The sequence below is a fragment of the Eubalaena glacialis genome, chromosome 15, assembly GCF_028564815.1.
Source record: "Eubalaena glacialis isolate mEubGla1 chromosome 15, mEubGla1.1.hap2.+ XY, whole genome shotgun sequence".
NCBI lineage: Eukaryota > Metazoa > Chordata > Mammalia > Artiodactyla > Balaenidae > Eubalaena > Eubalaena glacialis.
Window position 1 is genome coordinate 4,876,007 of NC_083730.1, and position 22,587 is coordinate 4,898,593.

Here is a 22,587-nt window from a genome sequence, read left to right on the forward strand (position 1 = left end):
CACCTTCTCCCACTCCCCCATTCCTTATGCGTCGATATCCTGTCCTCAAAATTGTCATTTGTGTTCTTCTCTTAGCTGCTTACACGCTCACACATGCCTTCAACTAACATTTCTATGTGGACTCCCCAGACGATACCATGTCCTGAATTTTAATCTAGTTGTCTACTGATTCAGTCCAACCCAGTTTATGATGGACGGAATCAGTCATCTTCCTGTTATGTCTTCCCTACCACTCCTTCATTTCTGTATTTTTAAAGGCGAATGCTCTTCTTGCATTAGTCAAGTTTGAAAATCCAGCTTCATCTCTGAGCCTACCTCTCCAGCATGTGCCATCCACAGCCAGTTTCCCTGACCAGCCATTTCTAGGTCTGTTAGTACTGTCTTATTCTCCATTCTCTGCTCCTTGGATTAGGTTTCTGGAATAGTCTCCAGATGATTTCTACATGCCTAAAACTCTCCTTGACCACCGTGGCCCAGTCTACACTCATTCTGGTCCCTGTATGAAGCATATGCTGACCACACCAGAATCAGTATTCACTGTTCCTTAAACACATGTAACCTCATCGGGCCTTTGTTCGTTTTAGTTCTTCTCTTTGGAATGTCCTTCTTACTGTTCCTCCCGTGTCCCAAATGTGTCAGGCATAACCACTGTTTATCCTTCAAGGTCTCTGGGGTATTCAATGCCAGTGAGTAAAGGAAACAGAAAAATTGTGTCCAGAGATGTAAGATTACAGAGGCCATGGGAGAACAGTGTTTCAAGAAAGGGGTAATCACAGGATAATATTGTTAAGGAGTAATTGAAAATGAGTTAGAAAAGTCCACCGGTGACTATTCTCAAGTGAGCAGTCTACACTCATGATTTCCAATGCCCCCGTGCCCCCCTTCTCTCTTACACTCACCCAGTCAGCCTTTCACCTCCATCATGACACAGAAATTGTTTATCAGCGTCATCAATGACCTCCATGCTGTGAAATGGTCAATCCCCAGTCCTCCTCTTACTCCAAAGCCTGCTCCTTTTCATCTCAGTTGATAACAGTTCCATCCTCCCAAGTGATCAAGCCAAAAGCCCTGGAGCCCTTCTCAGCACCTCTTTCCCTCACATTCCTAATCCTGTGGACCTCAGCCTTCACAACATAACCAGAGTCAGCCACTTCTCATCTCCTCCTCTGCTACCAGCCACTTTCATCTTTGCCTGGATTCCTGCAACAGCCTCTCAGCAGGTCTCCCTGTTTCTTCTCCTGAACTCTCCTCTACCCCAGTCTAGTCTAAACACAGCAGTCAGAATGATGCTGTTGAAATCTAAGTCAGATGTGTCACCCCTCTGGTCCCAACTCCATTTCACTCAGGGTAAAAGTATGTGTTCTTGATCAGGTCATATCTCCTGGCTTCTTCTCTCCAGCCCATTTAACTCTAGCCACTCTGGGCTCCCTGATGTCTCCCTGAACATATAGGCTGTTCCTTACACCTGGAGAGCTCATCCTTCAGATATCCATGTGGCTAACTCCCTCTCCTCCTGCATGTCTTTGCTCAAGGAAGCCTACCTAAACCATGTCTCTATTTTTACTTTGCTCTATTTTTCTTTTGTCCTACACTTGTCACTTTCTAATACATTATATAATTTACTTGTTATGTTTATTGTCTGTCTCCCCCTGCCAGTGTTCGCTGATATATCCCAAGCATCTACAATAGCTCTTGACACATGCCAAATACTAAATAAATGTCTGTTGTATGAAAGAATGAAAGACTTTGAGAATAAAGGTTCTGTAAAGTGGTGAGAACCTAAAATAGTTTACGTGGGTCCAGCAGCAAATGCATGTGAAGAAATGGAACCACAGAGGTAAAAGAATTTGTAATTTATCTAAGCCTTTCCATTCTTATATAGTCACTCTGACATAGAAAAATATACCTATTTGAAAGTTTTTTTAATTAAAAATAAGACACTATGACACTATGTAGGATACAGCATAAATATTTTAAGCATCAATAGATAATGACCATGACATCTTTAAGCATTTATCAATACTGACCATTCTTAAGTATCAATAAATACCCAATACATTGTCAGTTCCAGCATAACAGCAGATGATGAGCAATTTGAAAAAGAGAACAAGAACTGGTTAGTGAACTGGTTAGTCAGATAAAAGCTAATCATTGACTAACCCGTATTTTTTACTTATTTGCTATGTAAGCAACAAATAAAATATAAATAATATATAATAATGTATAATAATTATAGTAATATCTAATAAAATATAAATAAAAATAAATAGTAACACAGTAAACAACAAATACTGTGAAATTTAAAATATGAAAGGTACAAAAAAAGTTTTACATTTCTATGAAGGTGATTTTTAGCATTAATTTCAGCATACTCGGTTTTTAAATGCAATGGCTGATCTATACATAGGCAAAGAAAATCATTTGTTTATGGTTTTAAAATTGTAATGGTTCTAAAACTGACATACAATTGGAATGTGAAGAATGATTTGGGGGCAGGGTAAGGGGTATTCCACAATGCATATAAATTAAAACAAGCAACCAAAATCTTCTTTAAAATAAACCAAAATCTTCATTGATTTCTCCAGTGAATTTGAGCACAACAGTTTGGTCTGGACTCTCGTCTCTGAACATGGAGTAGTAAATAATCAATCAATCAAACAATTTATCTTTGCAGTAAATTATATATATATATATATATACACACACACACATATATATGTATATGTCTTTATATGTTATATGTGTATACATATTTTTTGGTAAATTTTCATTAGGATAAATATTGTAAGATGAAAAATAAACGTACTTTATACCAGAAAATAGACTGATTCTAACATAAGCAGGCTTTGCCATATAAGTTAATATTTATCTCAAGAAGTGCTTTCCTAAAAATTCTAAGTTTTAGACACTAATGGAGTGGAGGAGGGGCTATCAAGATTATTTATATAAAGAATTGGAAGATACTACACTCTACTTAAGCATTGGATTTATCTTTTTAAATTATTTTGCTAAGTCTAACAGTAAAATAAGTTTTTATTACCTGAGACATGATAACTGGACAGTAGCAGGAAGGCAGCCGAAAGCTACACAGAGCAGGAGGAAGACTGGTTTCAAGAATGAGTGCAGGCTATGGTCGACTGACCAAGTGACCAAATATATATCCTTATTAACAGCACCTTCATAAACAAATATTTTCACCACGCCCTCACAAACAAAGTGACATACTGTTTTTTACTGCAGTCTACTAGTTATCTATCATACTAGTTTCAGAATGAGAAAGGCACACTCAAAATAGGCTTTCAACCAGATGTAGTTCCTTATGAAAATGGTAAAATAATTATAAAATAGAGATAATTCTGGAAAATAGAAACTTTTTCAGTAAAGGTATACAGTAAATTAATAGGGCACAATTTCAAGAACAAGAATTATATTTACAATTTTGAAGTAACGTTTGTATTCATTTTTGCCTTTAATTGCAGTGGTTTAGTGAAGTAGCAAAAGCAGTAAGTCACACTAAAAAAATCTAAGTTCAACTTACACTTGACTCTCTGCTGGCTATTTTTTAATGAAGGATTATTTCAGTGAAATATTTATGAGGATTTTGGTTTCTTTAAATATCTTACCACAACAATTATATCACATTTTGCAAATCAAATATCTAAAATGTTTGAAAGCCAGAATAATACTAGTTAGGAGAGAAGCTCCATTTCTGTTTCCCTCTTTTTATATATTAGATAATTTATTTGTAATATGGACCAAATATCATTGTTGACATTTGTTTCAATACATTTATACTCCTATGTCTTTGCCAGGCACCCAGAATGGGTTTGCTGGAGAATAGACCACATGGCTGATTGCAGTCTTATTTCAGTAACCCAGTGTATAACCTACTACCTGGCACATAGCATAGGCTTAATAAATAAGGCTGAACAAATAAATCTCCCTCCAATATTTTGATTATATGATTGAAGGCTCTAGTTCTTCTGTGAAATAGATTTTATTTTTATTGAGGGCTTCCTGTTAGTTTGCATATTTACACTAAAATGAAAGTTAGTGAATCAATGAAGATATGGTAAACCCCCAAAATTAAATGCATATATACACATTCTTTTTTTTCTTTAAAAATATGCTATACCTTATCTGTAAGAGATACACACTAAAGTATTTATGGATAAAACTATACGACATATTGAATTTGCTTTAAAATAGTATAGGAAAAAAAGTGTATCTGTGAGAAATAGATAAAACAGAGTGGCAAAATATTAATAATTGTTGAAGCAGGGTGATAGGTACTGAGAGGTTTTTTATACTATGCATGTTGTGTGGTTTGAAAGTTTCAACAGTAAAAATAATGAATTCAAATACATTTCAATAATAAAAAAGCAAAATAAAGATATTTCCAACTAACACAGCTACTATATAACTGGCATTTTGCAAAGATCTGTACTAGACTAATAATATGACGTTGTTATAGTGAAAGGTTGTGAACAACTTAAATGTCAATCAGTAGGGACAGTTAAATACAGGATATCCACATTGCAATGGAACACTATCCAACCATGAAAAAACCTGTTGAGTGATGAAAGAGTTTCCACAGCAGCGTATGGAGCCTGATTCCATGTTCACAGGAGTGTGTGTGTGTCCGTCCACTGTTCAGAGTGGTTATCTCTGCAAAGAGGAATTGCACGTGGTTTTTTGTTTTTGTTTACTTTTTTCTTGAAATTGTTTTGTATTATTTAACAATTTTAGAGGGGTATATATTAATTTATATTTGGGGGAAATTCTTTTCTATTATGATATCCTATGATTTTTCTCATTATGTTATTCTTTCTAGCTGATGGACAGATGTTTTAATTGTGTTAAAAACTGTGTTAGGTCTTAAGTAATTCAAAGTGGGAAAGTGCTATATTTCTAAAACAATATGAAATCTAGAGTAGATTTCATTTATTTTTAAAAATGAAAATAAAATATTTTAAGGCATTCTAGCACATACATTTTTTCCTCAACCACCTACTGACTGCATATAGTAAGCCATCAAAAACTACATGAAACTTAACATTATAAAATGTATGAAAATAGATTTAAGTATCTTTTGGTAATTCAAATCAGGCTGAAAACTCTATTAATTATAGAAATAAATAGCATTTGGAAAATAAAATAAGAAAATGCTTTGTAGTTTGTTCATAATAAATTCGAATTGAAAATATTCCAACAGTTCTATGCAAAAAAGTATTTGTGGGTATTTTAGTAATATGTTTGTTAGATTAAACAGATGGCAGAACGGAATAAAATGCAATTTCCAGATGCATGGTTTTGTGATTTCAGTGCTGTGGACTCAGTCTTATCAGCTAAATCTCAAGTTTAACTTTAGCGAGCACTGCAAAATTTTTTGGAGTAAACTTGAACTTAATGATTAACTTCTGAAACATTATTTAAGGTTAATTATCTTGGGTAAGAGTCCAAAAGGTAGGTGTTCTAATGGCTATGAAATCTTGTATCTTTAGGCAGTCTGCGCCGCGTCTTGTTCTTAGCCTGCAAAGACCCCAGAACAGAGTGGGTGGGAGCCAGTGATGGGACCTCTCTCTACCTCATCCCTCTTTAGGGGCCTTTACAACACGTTACAGTTGCTGTGTACAGTCCTTAGTCAAGGATTGTACTGTCCCCACCATTTACTATTTCCTTGCTGATTTTAAGGCTTCAAGGAATTAAAAGTAGCTCCTTTGGTACATGAGATAGGGGATCCCTAAACTTGGTAATTCCTATTTTGTTAATGTAATAAAAAATAAATCAGGGACTTCCCTGGTGGCGCAGTGTTTAAGAATACACCTGCCAATGCAGGGGACAAGGGTTTGATCCCTTGTCTGGGAAGATCCCACATGTGGTGGAGCAACTAAGCCCGCAAGCCACAACTACTGAGCCTGCACGCAACAACTACTTAAGCCTGCTCGCCTAGAGCCCGTGCTCCGCAGTAAGAGAAGCCACCGCAATGAGAAGCCCGCACACCGCAACGAAGAGTAGCCCCCGCTCACCGCAACTAGAGAAAGCCTGCACGCAGCAACAAAGACCCAACACAGCCAAATAATAATCAATCAATCAATCAATCAATCAGAAGATATCACCTAAGTTACCTGGTGGATATTTCCTTCTTTCACATCCATGTCCTAAGCTTTAGGAATGATGAGAGATTTCTTAGGTTTTGATTTGTCCAAGTTATGTATCTGTAACCAGATTAAAGAATCACATTTTGTTATAAATTAACTGTATATACTTGCAGTTGTGTTAGATATTCTGTTTCTTAATGTGTTTCTAGATGATCTTGGGCAAATCATTTAAATCTTTATTTAGGGGTTTTAAAGGTCTATCACATGGTCAATATCCCCAGATTAAAATTGTTTTTAGGTTTTTTACCTGGTTCTTAGAAGAACTGGATTGTCCATAATGGATAGTATTGGAGTGAGGCTTCTTTGAAGTTTCTGAAGAGTCCTGACATAATTTCCTTTTAGACTTGTGGGCTGTTCTGCTTACTATTAATCGGTGGTCACTTACATCAGCTTCTTTAGTTTGATCAACTGATTGTTGCTGCAGCAGTTGGGAATCTTCTGTTTCTGTGTCTGATTCAAAAATGTGTGGTGGTCTTTTCACTTTTAGTGACTCGTGGCCTTTCCTGAAAATTTGTGTTATGTATTTGCTTGTCAAATTTTCTTTTTCATTCACTTGGAAGTCAACAGCACTTTTTATTACCCCTAACTTGTTATTTGACATCCGAAATACTGAACTATTAGATAGCTGTTTACTTTTACTTAAACTCATGACTGATAATTTTCCACTAGAAGGGGGATTTTCTGTCATATTTTCAAAGGACTCAGTGTTTTTTTCTTGCAGAGATCTAGAAGTCTTCATCTGAATGCTGCGATTAGATCTTTTTTTACTAGCTGGATCTAAATTCAGTTTATCATCCTGGATCACACTAGTTCTAAGTGAAAGCAACTTAGATTCTGTAACATGTTTTCTTTTCAGGTTGTCAGGTTCAAAGATATTTTTGTTTATCTGTAATTGTCGATTTTTGAAAACTGGTATGAATTTAGGGGCAATATTATGTTGGGAGCTAAACTCTGTGTCTTGAACTTGCTTATTTCCTCTGTTGAGCTTTGGTACTTCCAGATGTACTTGTGCTGCCTTGTCAGGAAGGGACTTCTTTCTGCTCTGAACGGATTCTGGCTGGAGGTGCGGAGTTGAGGACACATAGGGCTTCGGCTGGCTGACCGGAAGCTCCACCTCGTGGTCCGTGGCTACTGAATGAAGTGGAATACTTTGAGCCTGGGCGGGTCTTGTGGAAGGGGCCCTAGCCAGAGAGGACCTGAACTTTTGTTTAGTGGTTAGATTAGGCGGCTTGACTTTGTTTTCCTGAAAGGATAAAGATTAGGAAATTTAGAAAATGTAATAATGTCCTTAATGGAAAAGAAATAAGATATAAGATATCATCAAAATAAGGATAAAAAGTAACACTACAATACACAGAACAGGTAAAGAAAAACAAAAAACAAATGAGCCTTAGTGAGGACATGTGTATATTTCTTATGATTTGTATCCTTCTTTAGATACCATCCTTTCAAGATAATATTTTAAGATGAAGTTATATTCTAAATTGTATATAAATCAACTGTAAAAACTATACCCTTAGCTGCTACCATCGTCCTCCAAACGTGCTCCTTCTGCTGTCTCTCTCAGAATGTCTTTCCCTCTTCTCTCCATTTTTTCCCTCTCAACTTCCCAAGGATCTTCTATCAGTTACTATTTATTTGTCACCAAAAAAATAGGACAAGGTAATGCTCTTATCTTTTAGTGTGCATGTTCAGTCTCCCTAAGTAGATACTAGATTCTTTGAGGGTAGGAACTATGAGTTACTTATTCTTACATCCTTCACATTCTTAAATATTTCACACAGTTACTAACAAAACACTTACTCAAGAAATTAAATTAATGGAGGAGGTGGTTGCATCTACACTACGCCTTTCAGAACAAGTAGGATTTTGAGTATAGGGCAGTGACTGTGTCTTAATCATTTTGCAGTCTCATTGCCTACTAGAGTGCCTGGTACCTGGAAGCAATTCAGCAAGTACTCGTCAAACTGACTTGTCAGATACATCAAAGAGAAACAAGTGTTCAGAGTCTTCTTAAAAAATTGTAAAAAAATATAAAGCATGAAATATACCATTTTATCCATTTTTAAGCATACAATTCAGTGGCATTAAGTACATTCCCCACTGTACTTCTGTTGTGTAATCATCACCACTATTTCCAAAACTTTATCTTTATCCCAAACAAGAACTTCATAGTCTTTAAGCAATAACTCGTTTCCTTCTCCTCACAGCTCTGGTCACCACCATTCTCCTTTCTGTCTCCATGAATTTGCCCACTCTAAGTATTCCATGTAAGTGGAATCACAATATTTGTCTTTTTGTGTCTGGCTTATTTCATTTAGCTTTTCAAGGTTCATCCATGTTGTAGCACGTGTCAGAATTTCATTCATTTTTATGGCTGAATAATATTCCATTGTATGTATATACCACATTTTGTTTATCTATTCATCTGTTGCTGGGAAGTGCTTATAGTCTTTTAAAATACATACCTATTAAGTCTTAGTGTCTGTAAAAGAGAGACATGTGACAATAATCTGAAACACTCAACACAGAGTTCTTTTCTCACCCTCTGACATAAAAAACACATAGATTCACAACTTGAAGTAAAATTTAAAAAAACAATCTGGAACAATATTCAAACCAGAACAATTGGTTTTTCTCTCCCTTACTGGAGATTCAGTTGTTAAATATAGTTGGGAGGACAGTAGGACAGAATTTTAGGAGATAAGAGTTGTGAACAGGCAGAGGAAAAGTGAGTGATCCAGTTACTTATTAGGCAAATCACACCAAAACTTAGTGGCTTTAAACAAAAATAATTATGTTTTATCTTTAATGATTCTGGGATTTTTAAAAAAATTTTTATTTATTTTTTGATTCTGGGATTTGACATGGTTTAGCTAAGAGTCTCTCAGGCAGTTGTGGTTAGATGACTCTGGGGCTGGAATCACTTCCTCACTCACATGTGTGATGATCGACACTGGTTGTCAGCTGGAGTACCTACAGGTAGCCTCTTCATGTAGACTGGGATTCCTCACACGTGGCAAAGCAACCGTCCCAAGAGACAGGTAGAAACTGTTTTTCTTTTAATGACCTAGTCTTGAAGTCATGTAGCATCACTTCTATCACAGGCCTGCCCAGACCCAAAGGGAGGGAACATAGACCCCATACTGCAATAGAAGAGTTGTCACTGGTCAGAAGGGCATGTGGCTGGGTGACCTTGTGGCCACCTTGAAAAATGGAGTAGATGTCAGAGAGCAGTTGGTCTCTTACCAACTTCAAGCCTCTGACATCATAGTACAGGTGACCTACAAAAGGGCTGGTGCACTTGGCAATGGAGATGCATACAAACCCGACACAGGATTTAGAGAGCTGAAGGAGGAGATGTGGTCAGGGCAGATGGACCTATGGCCCAACTTCTGCTCCACATCAACAAGCTGCCATAGCTTATCCCGATGAGGCTGAGCTGCAATACTGGCCTCACACAGACTTTCTCTGTGTGAACGTAGCTCTTGCTTCGCCTCCACCTTCCCAATCACGTGCCACCCTAAGCCAGAACGATGTAGGAAGGAATTCAAGGACACGTACCTACAGCGTACTCAAGTTGACATAATACAAAGTCACCACAGAGAACAATGCTCCTTCTCCCACCATGGCTATTCATGGGAGAAGTGGGAAGTCCCCAATAAAGTCCTGGGTAAGGTTTGGGTGATGCTCAAAGTAGGTGACTGGGTTCACTTTTGTCTGTAGATTTCTCAAGCCTGAGTCTTATCCATGTCAGTAAGGCAAGAAGACACCTCTCTTTACTTCCTCATAATTTGCAGAGGGCACAGAAGAGGACCTAGCCAGCTTTCATGACCCTGAGTGAAGTGATGCAGAAGCTAACTGAGGAATGGTTTATAACGCCAGTAGATTGCTAGGCTGAGTGAAAAAGCACGCATCAAGAAGGGGTTTGTATTGTTTGATAGGGCTGCTATAACAAAGCCCCCACAAACTGGGTGGCTTAAACAACAGAAATGTATTGCCTCAAAGTTCTGGAGGTGAGAAGTCCAAAATAAAGGTGCTGGCAGAATTGGGGCCATGAGAAAAGGATATGTTCTAGGCCTCTTCCCTTGACTTGGAGATGGCCATTTCATATTTACATGGCATTCTCCCTGCAAATGAGTCTGTGTCCAAATTTCCCCTTTATATAAGAACACCAGTCACATTGGATTAGGGGCCCACATATGCCAGTATCTAATCATTTCCGTAACAGCCCTATTTCAAACAAGGCCACATCCTGAGGTACTGCTGGTTAGGACTTCAACATGTCAATTTTTGGGGGGGGAGGGGTGCACAATTCTACCCATAACAGGGTTTGACATGTAGCTCTAGAGAAATTCAAGAGGGGGTACAGCTGTTCTTCGGAAGACCATCTGTACAAAGGAGCTAGAAGAACACCTTGTATACCATCTTTCTCAAGATACCATATGAGACCAGCAACATCAGACTAATGCAAGTCAAGAAGTTAATGCCTGCCCTCTCCCCTCCACTACTCAGCTGTGACTGTGTGATGGATGTGACGGATACAGTGGACTGGTGTTCAATACCCATTCCACCCTCCTTCTAGCATTCCTTCTAGAGCCTGGAAATCTAAAATGAACATTTTCTCCTTTGCAGCTAGGGTTCAGGATGTGATTTAGGATCAACCAGTCAGATGCACTCATACAATATTTGGAAGAAAGGAGTGAGGTAAAGCCATACTTCTGTAGTTTCTGCTGAAAAGTTTACTTATGAATGCCTTTGGTTTTTCAGTTGCAGTGTTAGCAGAAGCCAAGTGTCCACTCACCAGCTTTGCAGGTGTCTGGAAACAGAGCTTAGGGCATTCATTCTCCTGATGTGGACCATTTGAGGCAAACACACCAAATGCCCTCACCCTATGTAGGCTTTCCCCTGTACGAAGATGCTATCACGGGGAGAATGATTCTTAAATTTGAATGAAATTCTACCTCAAAAAGATGTTTTGTCAGAAGCGGCTGAATCACCTTAAAATGTCTAGATTGAATTTTTTCCATTTGATGAAAAAACAGGTCAAGAACTAAGTTGAAATCAATTATAGAAAATCAAAGAACATTTTTAGACCCTTGGTTTTCATAAACCGTAATAACTGGTAAACAATATACCTACTACTTGAGATAGCAAAAGAAAAACTCATTCTAGGCAGATTCATATAAGAATAGATTACCTGTATTTTGATATAAAACTTATCTAGAATATGTATCTGAAACGCTTATATTCACACCCAGTTTCATCTTCATCTGTCTCTCAGGAATATATATCTGGTGGAAATAATTTCCAGGAGCTTGTTTTGCTCCCTAGCTTGTCAATGTATTATTTACTCATTCTTTCAATTTCTAAAATATAGTAAACAGCCCAAAGGGGGAAACCTCTTCTAGGTTTACATTCAAAAATTTTAAAAAGACTACAAAAAGGGCCAATGTAAACAGCAGATGAGCTCATAAGTAATTCACAGAACTTAAAATACTTAAATTGTCAACAAACCAAAGCTTTGTGAAGTCATAACCTAACAAAAAAACATACACTTTACCACATTATTACCATTATTCTGCCAGGTGTCAGTGTGGCTTAGTTGACTTTTAATTTCTAGAACTTTACAATTTATATAACTTTGTACATTAACATAAAATTATAGGGAAACCAAAAGCTTTAACTTATATTTAGATATGAATGGATATCTAATGGAGGCCTAGAATTAAGGAAATTATTAAATGAAGCTTGAGGACTGATCAAAATGATGGATCAAATGTGTTTTTTTCTATTAAAATTTGGTTCTGTGTCTTGCACCACCTGAGTGTTTCTTGATTAAAGTCCAACCAGGATTCAGTTAAGCTTAGGATTTAAGTACAGGTTTGTAGGAAATATGGGGCTTAGAAGAATGTGTTAAGTTTAAAAGACATGACACAATAAGGAAGCCATCATTCAAATGCAAAATATGGGACATTTTCCAGGTAAATGATCCAGTTTTCCCAGCAAATAACTGGCATAAATAAAAGGGAGGGGAATTTGGAATGTTATTCAATAAAAGAGATCTAAGAGACAGAACAACCAAATTATGTGGACCTTGCTTGGATTCTGACTTAAGCGAAACCTCTAAAATAAATCTTTGAGATAAACAGGGAATTGCAGTATGAACTGGTATTAGATGATATTAATGAATTATTGTTACATAATATTTTTAAAAAGCTCTTATCAGAAAAAGATACATACTAAAGTCTTTACAGATTAAAATAACAGCATATCTTGGATTTGTTTTAAAAGACTACAGTTTACCCCCACCCCAAAAATCCGTCAAGGAGGAGCCAGATGATAGGCATACAAGAGTTCGTTACACTATAGTAATTTCTTTTATGTATCTTGGAGAATTCCTGTAAGTTAAAAAAAAAGCTAGTTTGGCTAAGCACTCCTGCTAATTTACTTTTTTAAGTCAGTTGAGTTTTATCAAGTAGTTTGATCAATTTATTTTTCATTTTTAAAATTTATTCTTTTTAGTACTTCATGAATCTTAGAGCTAACAAGGTTGTAGCAATAATAGGAACTAACATTTACTGAGAGCTCAAGTACAAGGAACTGTTCCAAATAGGATTATCTAATCCAAAAACAAAACACAAAAAACCCTATGAAGTACTGGGAAGGAAATGGTGATGTGCTGCCCAGATCCCCTTCAAGAAAGGGCTGCTCCCCCGCTGCCGGGGTACTGTCAGCAAACCACCTTTGGCAGTCAGCCCCTGCAGAGACTGCCCCAGTTATGGAGACCCATCTCACCCTAGAGCCTGCCTGTCTCCAGGTGGCCCAAATCCAACGACAGATGGAAGAGGTATTAAGGCCTGGCTATTTTGGCCAATGCAGAACCACTGTGATGGGCCGTTTTAGCCACTGTGCTCCTCAGAAGGTTGGCCATGGCTATATGGCACCTGCTTTGCTTTTGACTTCTCCCTTTACCCATTCTTCTTCCTTCCCTGCTGTCTGTAGGTGTTGATTCCAAGGGCACTTCTCAATAAGCATCACACGCACTGGACTCCATTTCAGAGTAGGCCTCCTAGAGAGCCCAATTTGTGACAAGTGCTATTACTACCACTACTACTGTGCCCCATTTTACAACTGGAGAAACTGAGGCACAGGGAGATCAAATAACTTGCCCAAGATTATACAAGTAGTAAGGAGTTCAAACCTAGGCAGCCTGTCTCTAGAGCCTGGCTCTTAACCACAAATCTAAACTTTTTCCAATTTTAGAACTAAGAATCCATTCTTTGGGTTTCAGTTTTAATTCTGCAATGTATTTAACTGTGTGGTTTTGGTTAAATTACTTGAATGCTGTGAGCTTCAAGTTTCTTCTTCTGCAAAACTGAGAAAACAATTTTTTACCCCAAGAGTCTATTCTGATGATTAAGTGAGAAGGCACAGAGAAGGCACTCAATAAAACTGAGGAGAAATTCTTATTGTCAATGTACCAATTGTCAGAAGCACTATAAAGACCAGAATTTCCAAATAAGTGTTATTCTACATTTAAGAAGAAAATTTTCACAAATATATTGTCTGGACTCACCACTTGCAAAACAGATGTAGGCTGGAAATATAAGGTATTCAATAAATATATTCAATAAAAATGCATGATGTAATGACATATCTTCTAAATTCCTCAGATTTGGACTTGGCCAACAACTAAACTTTTTAAAGTGTTATGTCAGGGAAAAATTTTAAGATTCATAAAGATCATAAAGATGTCAATTGGTATTTGTCCACCCACACTCCCTTCTAAGGAAATGGCCTTGCCTATAGCACCTGATATCTTGGCTGTTATGTTTTTATAGCATTTATATGAGGTGTTAGCCCCTAACCCAAGGATACGAGATCCACAGGCTAGTGGCTAGTGACAGATGTGTGACCCGGCTAGAAAAGATAAAAGGGGTCTATCAAATACTGGCTCTGGTGAATTTTACTTGAGGATTATAAAGAGAATGAAGCAAGTAGTACGGCAGCAAAAGCTGCAAAAATGCCATGAGGCATAGTGTTTGAGCCATAGCAAGTCAACACCACATGAAAGCCTAAATCACTGGAGCAGTGGAAGCTACAACAAAACAAGACGCTAGTATTATAAGTCAAGAAAGGAGACTCAGAAGACACAGAAATATTCAAATAATTCATATTACATTTCGAACTGTTCAAATTATTCAAACCTCCATCTTTCCTTTTGATGAAAACACACATATTTGTCATTTAAAAGAAAGATCATTGTTGAAAAATTTAAATTGAATTTCCACTTGTTCTTCAAAAACTTCCCTTTTAATTTTGTTTCCTTTTGACAAAGAAATCTTATTTTATTGAGTGTGAAGATAGGCCATCATATTTTCTTCATCAATATTGCTTAATTGCTACTTATTCTTTTTTTTCATAAATAAGATTTCACTTAGCATATCATCTTACAATGAAAATGCTACCAAGTTAATTCAGTTTCTATAAATGGAATTATTCAAAGGCTTTTTCAATCAATCAGACTCAAATGAAGTGGCAGAATTTCAAAGAAAACTTGGATTTGTATGAGGCAAATGTTTCCAAACTATCCTATATGATCATTTATTCATTTATTCTTTGAAAAAACATTTAATGAACACCTATTAAGTACCAGGAACTTGGAATAAGAAGATGAATATGCTCTTTGCCCTCTAGGAAGTCATGTTAAATTAGAAGAAATAGAACAGTAAACAACTACTACCATAATACCAAGTTAAATACAATAATAATAAGAATGACAATAACAAATGGTTAAGTACAACAATGACAAATAGTATTAGGGAAACACTGAACTGAAAGAAAAGACTTATAGCACAGTGGGTAGGTAGTCCATCACTGAAGGCAAAAGGTGCATAGCATGTCTTAGAGAACTTGGTAGGATATGAAATCTCTTACCTGCAGATACAGTTTAGTTAGTTCTTGTGTGTAGTAGCACGGTTTAGTTGTCATCTTTATGGGAAATCCACATATATGGGGCAGTTTAGATTTTAAATCTGAAAGAAAACTTTTCAACACACTTTCCATATCTACCCTTGGAAAGAACTGTATGGGCTGACTTCTGATGCAACTGAGAGGGTATCTGAACATTGTTAAAGAACAGTGGGACATTTTTTGTATATAGAAGACAGCATTTTGTAATGGAAGTAAAAAGGTCTTAAAATAATAACTGCTAAAAAGGCACACAACTAAATCCTAACTATTTTATATATTGCTTATTCCTTATTATCCAAAGCTATAGAGAACGTTTTCTCACAGGAATCTTAATTGCTTAAATTTTAACACTCACAATAAAGACAACTCACAGTACCCTTACTATATGGCTTTCTACACAGACTGGCAAACTAAGATTTATAAAAAAATGATTTATAAAAAAGATACTATGACCTTTATAGATTATAAAAATAAGTGTTTATAGTAAACAATAAACAGGTTGCATCTCTAAGAGCAGTAAAAATTCAGTACAGAGAAACAACATGTCTAGATTGTATTCAAGCTCTGAAAGCAGTTCTCTGAGAAAAGCAGTTACTTTTTCAGATGAAAAATATTCTGAAGACTTGGAATAATGTCTTAGCATCTAATGAAGGGGAAAAATTGATACCTGTCAACCTCAACTGTATATTAAGATTTGGGTTAGGAAATGTAGAACACAGAAAGAGAACACTAGGCTCCTCCCTCTTCCATTTGGAAACTCCAGCTGGTCAGAATACAAAGAGACAGAGATGGTGAAATAAGTACTAATTAAGATGGAAGAGTTTCACCTGAGCGCTTGTGCTCTTTTTGTATGTAGATTTTTAAAAATAACATTAAGAAAAATATTTTCTTGTATCAATGGGGTGCATTAAGTGCAACTCAAATCCTCTAAACTTTGACCGTAAAATTACTCTGAAAAGAAAATATCATTAAATGACTAGTTCTTTTAATTCTACCCTTTCAGTAATATCCAGCATGCCACAGGAGGGAGCCCTTGGCTAAGGAGAAGGCTGCAATTATTTTCTTACTTTCTACTAGGAATCATGTAAACATTTTTCCTATCTACTCTAAAGTTTCTTCTGCCGTCTAAATTGTTGCAGTAGTGTTTAAGGGGAAAAAATATTTTTATTAAGCTCATCCTCAAATAAAAATAGCAAAATTCTAAGGAAAACAAAAAACACTTATTCAGATAAAAAGAAGTAGAGGGAAAGTAGCTTCATTTGAACTTAGAGAAGGTTGAAAATGATGACATCAGGGCAGGAGTAAGCCTGGATCATAACGTGGGCAGAGAGCATCTGTAAAGGATATGTGAAGATCCTTCTTCCTATCATTTTGAAGTAGATGTTGCAGTATATTTTAGTAGTTCCACAATTTTCTGGAAGCTTATAGCTATACTAAAAATTAAGAACAAAGCTGAAATTCTCTTGAGAAAGCTAAACTTAAGGTTAAATTACAAGAAGTAAAATCAAATAGCTACTAATGTAATATATGTTTCTATTCCTTACCAGGTCATCCCAGTGCATCTGGAAATCTTCATATGAGTGAAAAGGACAGTCAGGAGGTATGGTGTGAAGAATACTTATTATTTGTCCCATTTTCATACTATAAAAGATAGAGGTGGTGAAGTATTATCAGCCAATGCTTAGATACAGTTTAACTATGCGATTTGGAAAGTGTTCAAAAATTTTAGCAACTATCAACACATAAGTAATAAGCTACTCATTTGCTCCCAGTTCTAAATTAACATTGTACTAAATTCTTAACAACTAGAATTGTTAGAAAAAACTAAGTTGAACTGATGCAAACAATAAGCCAGTTATAAACACAAACTAATGACTAATACAGTGTTGCCACACAGAGGTATGCCTGGTAATTGTTAGACTTTAGGGAAAAGTCTGTTAAGAGCTGAATGAATCAGAGTCAAATCTGTGTTCCCTACCTACCTCTCCTTGGCTTCAATGATCAAGGCATTGTGCATATGCTGCTTGAAAGTTCTTTTGTCTAATCAGGTTGAAATTTCATGCCAATAGTCATATTTATGTTAATAACAAGTCATTTTTTCCCCTGAAGACAGTACAAACTTAAAACGGCTCATATCAAATGATAATGAATCATTAATTATATGTACAAGTTTATAAGATTCTATTGATATTATTATAATAGTTGTAATTTCGTAATGAGATACCTAGAAATTTTACTGTTTTAAAACTAGGTCTAATAAAAATGTAAATGTATATCAGAGGCCTTTAGAGTCGTGCACTTTGATTCTCTCTCTAAAGTGTACTGTGTTTACGTGGTCTGTTTAGCAGAGTTTACCAAATAGAGTAGCATTTTTGGCTTATCAGTGTAGTGCCAGGTACTACGTGTACACAGTAAAATGATGCTCTCCCTTCATGGCAGTTTGAGGTTTTTCAAGCTGTTTGCTGACCCAGAGTGGGGAGCTGTTTGAGTTCTTGTTTCTACTTTTTATTGTCAGATTCTAGGCTATATATACATTCCCACTTTTAATCATGTACTTGCCTATAGTATGTCCTCCAGGTAAAAAAAAGTTTGTTAAACTCTTACGTAAATTAAAAAAAAAAAAAAAAAGTAGATAGATATTTTATTTTTTTGGCCACACCCAGTGGCAAGTGGCATCTTAGTTCCCGGACCAGGGATCGAACCCGTGCCCCCTGCAGTGGAAGCACAGAGTCCTCACCACTGGACCACCAGGGAAATCCCAATAGATAGATATTTTTAAGCAGTTTAATTGAGATGTTAACTCACATACCATACAATTAATTCACCCATTTAAAGTATACAATTCAGTGGTTTTTAGTATATTCGCAGATATGTGCAACCATCACCACAGTCAATTTTATTTTTATTTTAAAATTTTTTGGCCGTGCCACGTGGCTTGCAGAATCTCAGCTCCCCGAACAGGGATTGAATCTGGGCTGAAGCAGTGAAAGCCTGGATTCCTAACCACTAGGCCACAAGGGAACTCCCACCACAGTCAATTTTAGAACATTTCATAATCTCAAAAAAACAAAAAATGAGTTGAAATAAGGTAGTTTTTTGGTTACGGTTTTATTGAGGTATGACTGACTCTCAATAAACTATGTATATTTAAAGTGTACGACCTGGTACATTTTTACCTATGTGTGCACCATGAAACCATCACCACAATCAAAATAGCAGGCATACTCATCACCCTCCAAACTGTCCTTGTAATCCCTCCCTCTAATTCTTCCTTAGTTTGCATTTTCTAGATTTTTATATAAATGGAATAATACGTACTATTTTTTGGTCTGGATTCTTCCGTCATGCTGTTGTGGTATCAATATTTCATTCATTTTTATTGCCAAATAATATTCCATTGTGTGAATATACCACAGTTTGTTTACCTATTCACTTTTTAATGGGCATTTGGTTGTTTCCAGTTTTTGGCTATTACAAATAAAGCTGCTGTGAACATTTGTGTCTTTTTTTTTTTAGATAAATTTTAATTTAATTTTTATTTATTTTTTTATACAGCAGGTTCTTATTAGTCATCAATTTTATACACATCAGTGTATACATGTCAATCTTTGTATGGACATATGCTTTCCTTTCTCTTGGGTAAACCCCTAGGAGTAGAATGGCTGAACTGCAATGGTAGGTATATGTTTAACTTTTTAAAGACACTGCCAAACTGTTTTCCAAAGTGGTTGTACCATTTTACATTCCTCCCAATCATGTTTAAGTTTTCCAGTTCCTCCACATTCTCATCAATATTATATCAGGCTTTTTAGTTTTGGCTATACTAGTAGGTGTGTAGCAGTATCTTATTGTGGTTTTGATTTGCATTTTCCTAATGACTGCTAATGATGTTGAGCATCTTTTAATGTGCTTACTTGCCACCCATATATCTTTTTGGTGAATTACTTGTTTAAATCTTTAATTATTTTTTTAAATGAATTGTATATTGTTGAATTGTAAGAGTACTTTATATATTCAATATATTATGTATTCTCAGTAAAGGTGCTTTGTTGGATATATGTTCAGCAAAAAAAAAAAATGTAAATGTATAACAAAATTATTTTAGTAATTTGATGGCTTCTGTATGACAATATTGTTTCAATACCTTTTTAAAGTGATAATTCAGTTTCAAAAATTCACAAAAATGGTTTATACTTTTGCACATATCAATGTTGAAGCAAAATAAGAGACAACTACTATCTTGAACCCACCCTAGATATTACAAATTGAAATCTCACCTTGGCAAAACATAGCACCAGTTGCTCAAAATCGAATGTCCCGCAATAACAGCATTCTTGTTAGTTTCAAAATCCTTTATAATACTTTGAGAAATATCAAATTCTCTTAGCTTTTAATAGAAATAAGATTTTAATGCATAAGTCCTCAAAAGAATTTGGCAAACAAAAAGAAACATTAAACACAGATTTATTACACACAGAGTCAGTTATGCATTATATAGTTTCAAAGGCTATTACACTGAATCATACATAACCACTTTACATAATGTAATCAGTGTTTCAGCTCACCCTGTTTCTCCTCTATACAGTATATCAAATATTTCATGCTTTCCCTCTTATCTTCCAAACCCAAACTCCTATTTTGTACTTATTTGAACTGGTTTTCAGTTTCTTTAATTATGTTAATTTATAAGAAGTTGAATCTCTGTCCAAAGGAAGGTATTTACATTTTGTCAGAATAGCATCTTAACTAAATTAAAAAAAATTTTTTTAACTGGAGGATGTGTTAGGGAGTTATACCTCTATCTGGTCTTTTGGAGGGGAGAGGACAGAGCCAATACTCCCACTCTCCTTTTGTATCCCTTTTCCATGTCTTGGAATGCTTTTTTCTCTGGTCCTCAGGTGCCCTGTCTGTAGGGTATTTAAGCCTGTAGGCAGCCAACAACTTGCCACTTACAGTTTTCTCACCCTGGGAAGTGTGGGGCATTTTCTTACAGTGAGCCAGAGATTAGAGAGACCTCAAGTGAGGTGGAAAATAAGTATTAATGGGTGAGAGGACACTGTATTAAGAGAACGGTTCACAATCGTTTGCCCTTATCATCCATCTTTTGGGAAACAACATTCTAACTTTATTGCCTACTGCTTTTCAATGAACTCCAGCTAACCTGGCCAATTTTTTATTGCCTGGACAAGTCATAAGCATTTTAACAATGCACTGGCTTAAAGCATTGCCCTCGCTCTGATTTACCTGAGTTCTACCAATACAAACCTTACGGGCCTAAATCTAGACCCTTCTCCTCCACATTCAGTGACTTATCCTTCTCTAAATTTCCATTGCATTTATTAGATTAATGGAAATGGGGAGCAGGACAGAGCAAAAAACCATGGATGTAGGAAGAGGAAGATGATAAGCGCTGGTCATGCTGAAAGGACACCAAGAATGAAAAGATACTTATTGTGCTGTACACTGGAAATAAATCTTGTGCTGTGATATTCTGTGCTTAAGAGATTAGTTGCCTAAGCTGTGTGTTAAGAAAAAGATGGTCAGTGCAGGAATGGCTACGACTGTTAGAAAAGACTGGCTGCAGGTGGATCAATAAATTATTTAAGGGAAAACAGAACCTGAAATTGAATTCAGAGAAGGTGGGTATCAGTTCCTAATGTTTGCAGTTTATGAGTTCTCACGTACATCTACTTACACAGCTTGAGTTTATATCCTTCTGAGTATTTTCTACACTATTCAGGGACTCAAGGCAATTGCTGCAGGATCTCCATGATACGAGCACTATGTTTATATTGGTCTTTCTCAACTTAAGAGTTTTCTGAAGACCAGCAAACCACTCACCTCTTCACTATACACCCCAACAGACTCTGATTTACCTATCATTTATTAACGCTTTATTTACTTAACAAATATTTGTGTCCTTATGTGAGCAAACCCACATAAGAAGGTACTCAATAAATATCACTTCCTCCTTATAATGCCAACCTAAAGAATTTGGACTTTATCTTCCCTAGGCAACATTGAGATACTAGAAATATTTACGTTGGGGACCTCTGTTTTAGAAAGAGAACTCTGTTGACACTGTGAGGAAAAATTAGAGAACAAAAAGGAAAAATGCTGGGAACAGGAAGGCCAAAATGGAGACCATTTTAATAGTTCAAGCAAAGGAAAGGAGTCTAAATTAGAGCACTGGAAATGAAGACAGAGAGGAAGAGATTTCAGAGACAAAGGTAGACTATTAAAGAGCGATTGGATATAGCAAGCAAGAACTAAAGATGACCCTGAAGCCTCTGGCTGGGTAACTTACTGGCTGTTGATGCCAGTTACCAAAAGAGTAAATTCAAAGGAGGAGCAGAGTTGGGGCTGGGGAGGGTGACAAGTAAATAATTCAGTTTCAGACACAACTGGGTCTGAGTACCATTAGTACATTCATGTGAAAGTATCAGAGAAAGGACAGACAAGCTGAAATTATACAAGGATGTCTGGGAGGTATCATTGTATAGGTTCACCACTGGAATGGGTGAGCCTGTGAAGGAGAAGAAAAGAGGGCTGAAAATGGAACCCAACGGTTCCATTTACAGTGTGATAAGCAACATTTACACTGTGATAAGAGAAAGATGAGCCATGAATGAATGGAGGAGATTCTGGGGGAAAAAAAACCAAAACAGTTTCAGAGAAATCAAAAAAGGAGCTGATTCAAGAAGAGAGGAAAATTTTGTCAAAGTTCCAAAGGTTTCAAATATGAATTCCCTCAGACATCTCCTTTTTCTCTGAACTCCTAAAGAAACATAGTTCCTATAACAATTATTTTGATACTCTATTGTCAAAAAAACTGCTATTCAATTGTTGTGTTTTTTACTCAATACTTATTAGGTATGTACTTCTGTAAGACTCTTTGGGATATAAAAATTTGAGCCAAGGAACCCAAGGCTAGGTAAAGGAAGTATGATGTAGTACAGTAGAAAGAAGAGAGTGGAAGGACAAAATCTAAATCCTGAATCTATTTACCTTTATGACCTACAGCAAGTTACTTAAACTCTGTGTCTCAATTTACTTATAAAGTAATAACAATAGCCATCCTTTTTGAACCTCTACTATGTACACTTAATGTACTTTATCCCATTAACCTCCTAACATTGTATGAGGTAAATATCATTACCTTCAATTTACAAGAGATCCAGGGCAATTAAGTAACATGCCCAAAGAGGCACTGCTAATAGGTGCAGAACTGGGGACTTTAACGTAGTTCTAAGCCTACACTGAATTTTTTTGGTGTGTGAATTTAACCGGTGCTGAGGAAATGTTCCTTTCTCCTGGTAAGTTGTGTGTGCATGCCTTTTCTTCTGACCAAGATAAAAACTTCTGGAAGGAAAAGATGTCTTCCATCAGCACCATGCACATATACATAATGACAACCAATAAATAGCTGTCTATGGAATTAATACAAATT

The 22,587-nt window shown here is 36.2% G+C and overlaps 1 protein-coding gene across 1 annotated transcript in view; it reads right to left on the reverse strand.

Moving 5' to 3' along the window:
• Positions 1-6,161: 6,161 nt before the first annotated feature.
• C15H18orf63 (chromosome 15 C18orf63 homolog) overlaps positions 6,162-22,587 on the reverse strand; it is a 29,271-nt gene continuing 12,845 nt past the window's right edge. The window contains exons 7-12 of the mRNA XM_061170470.1: positions 19,415-19,524; positions 16,682-16,778; positions 16,485-16,570; positions 15,102-15,285; positions 6,409-7,404; positions 6,162-6,218 (exon numbers count right to left, since the gene is read on the reverse strand). Coding sequence (XP_061026453.1) covers positions 6,162-6,218; positions 6,409-7,404; positions 15,102-15,285; positions 16,485-16,570; positions 16,682-16,778; positions 19,415-19,524 — 1,530 coding nt within the window. The remainder of the gene's footprint in view (positions 6,219-6,408; positions 7,405-15,101; positions 15,286-16,484; positions 16,571-16,681; positions 16,779-19,414; positions 19,525-22,587) is intronic.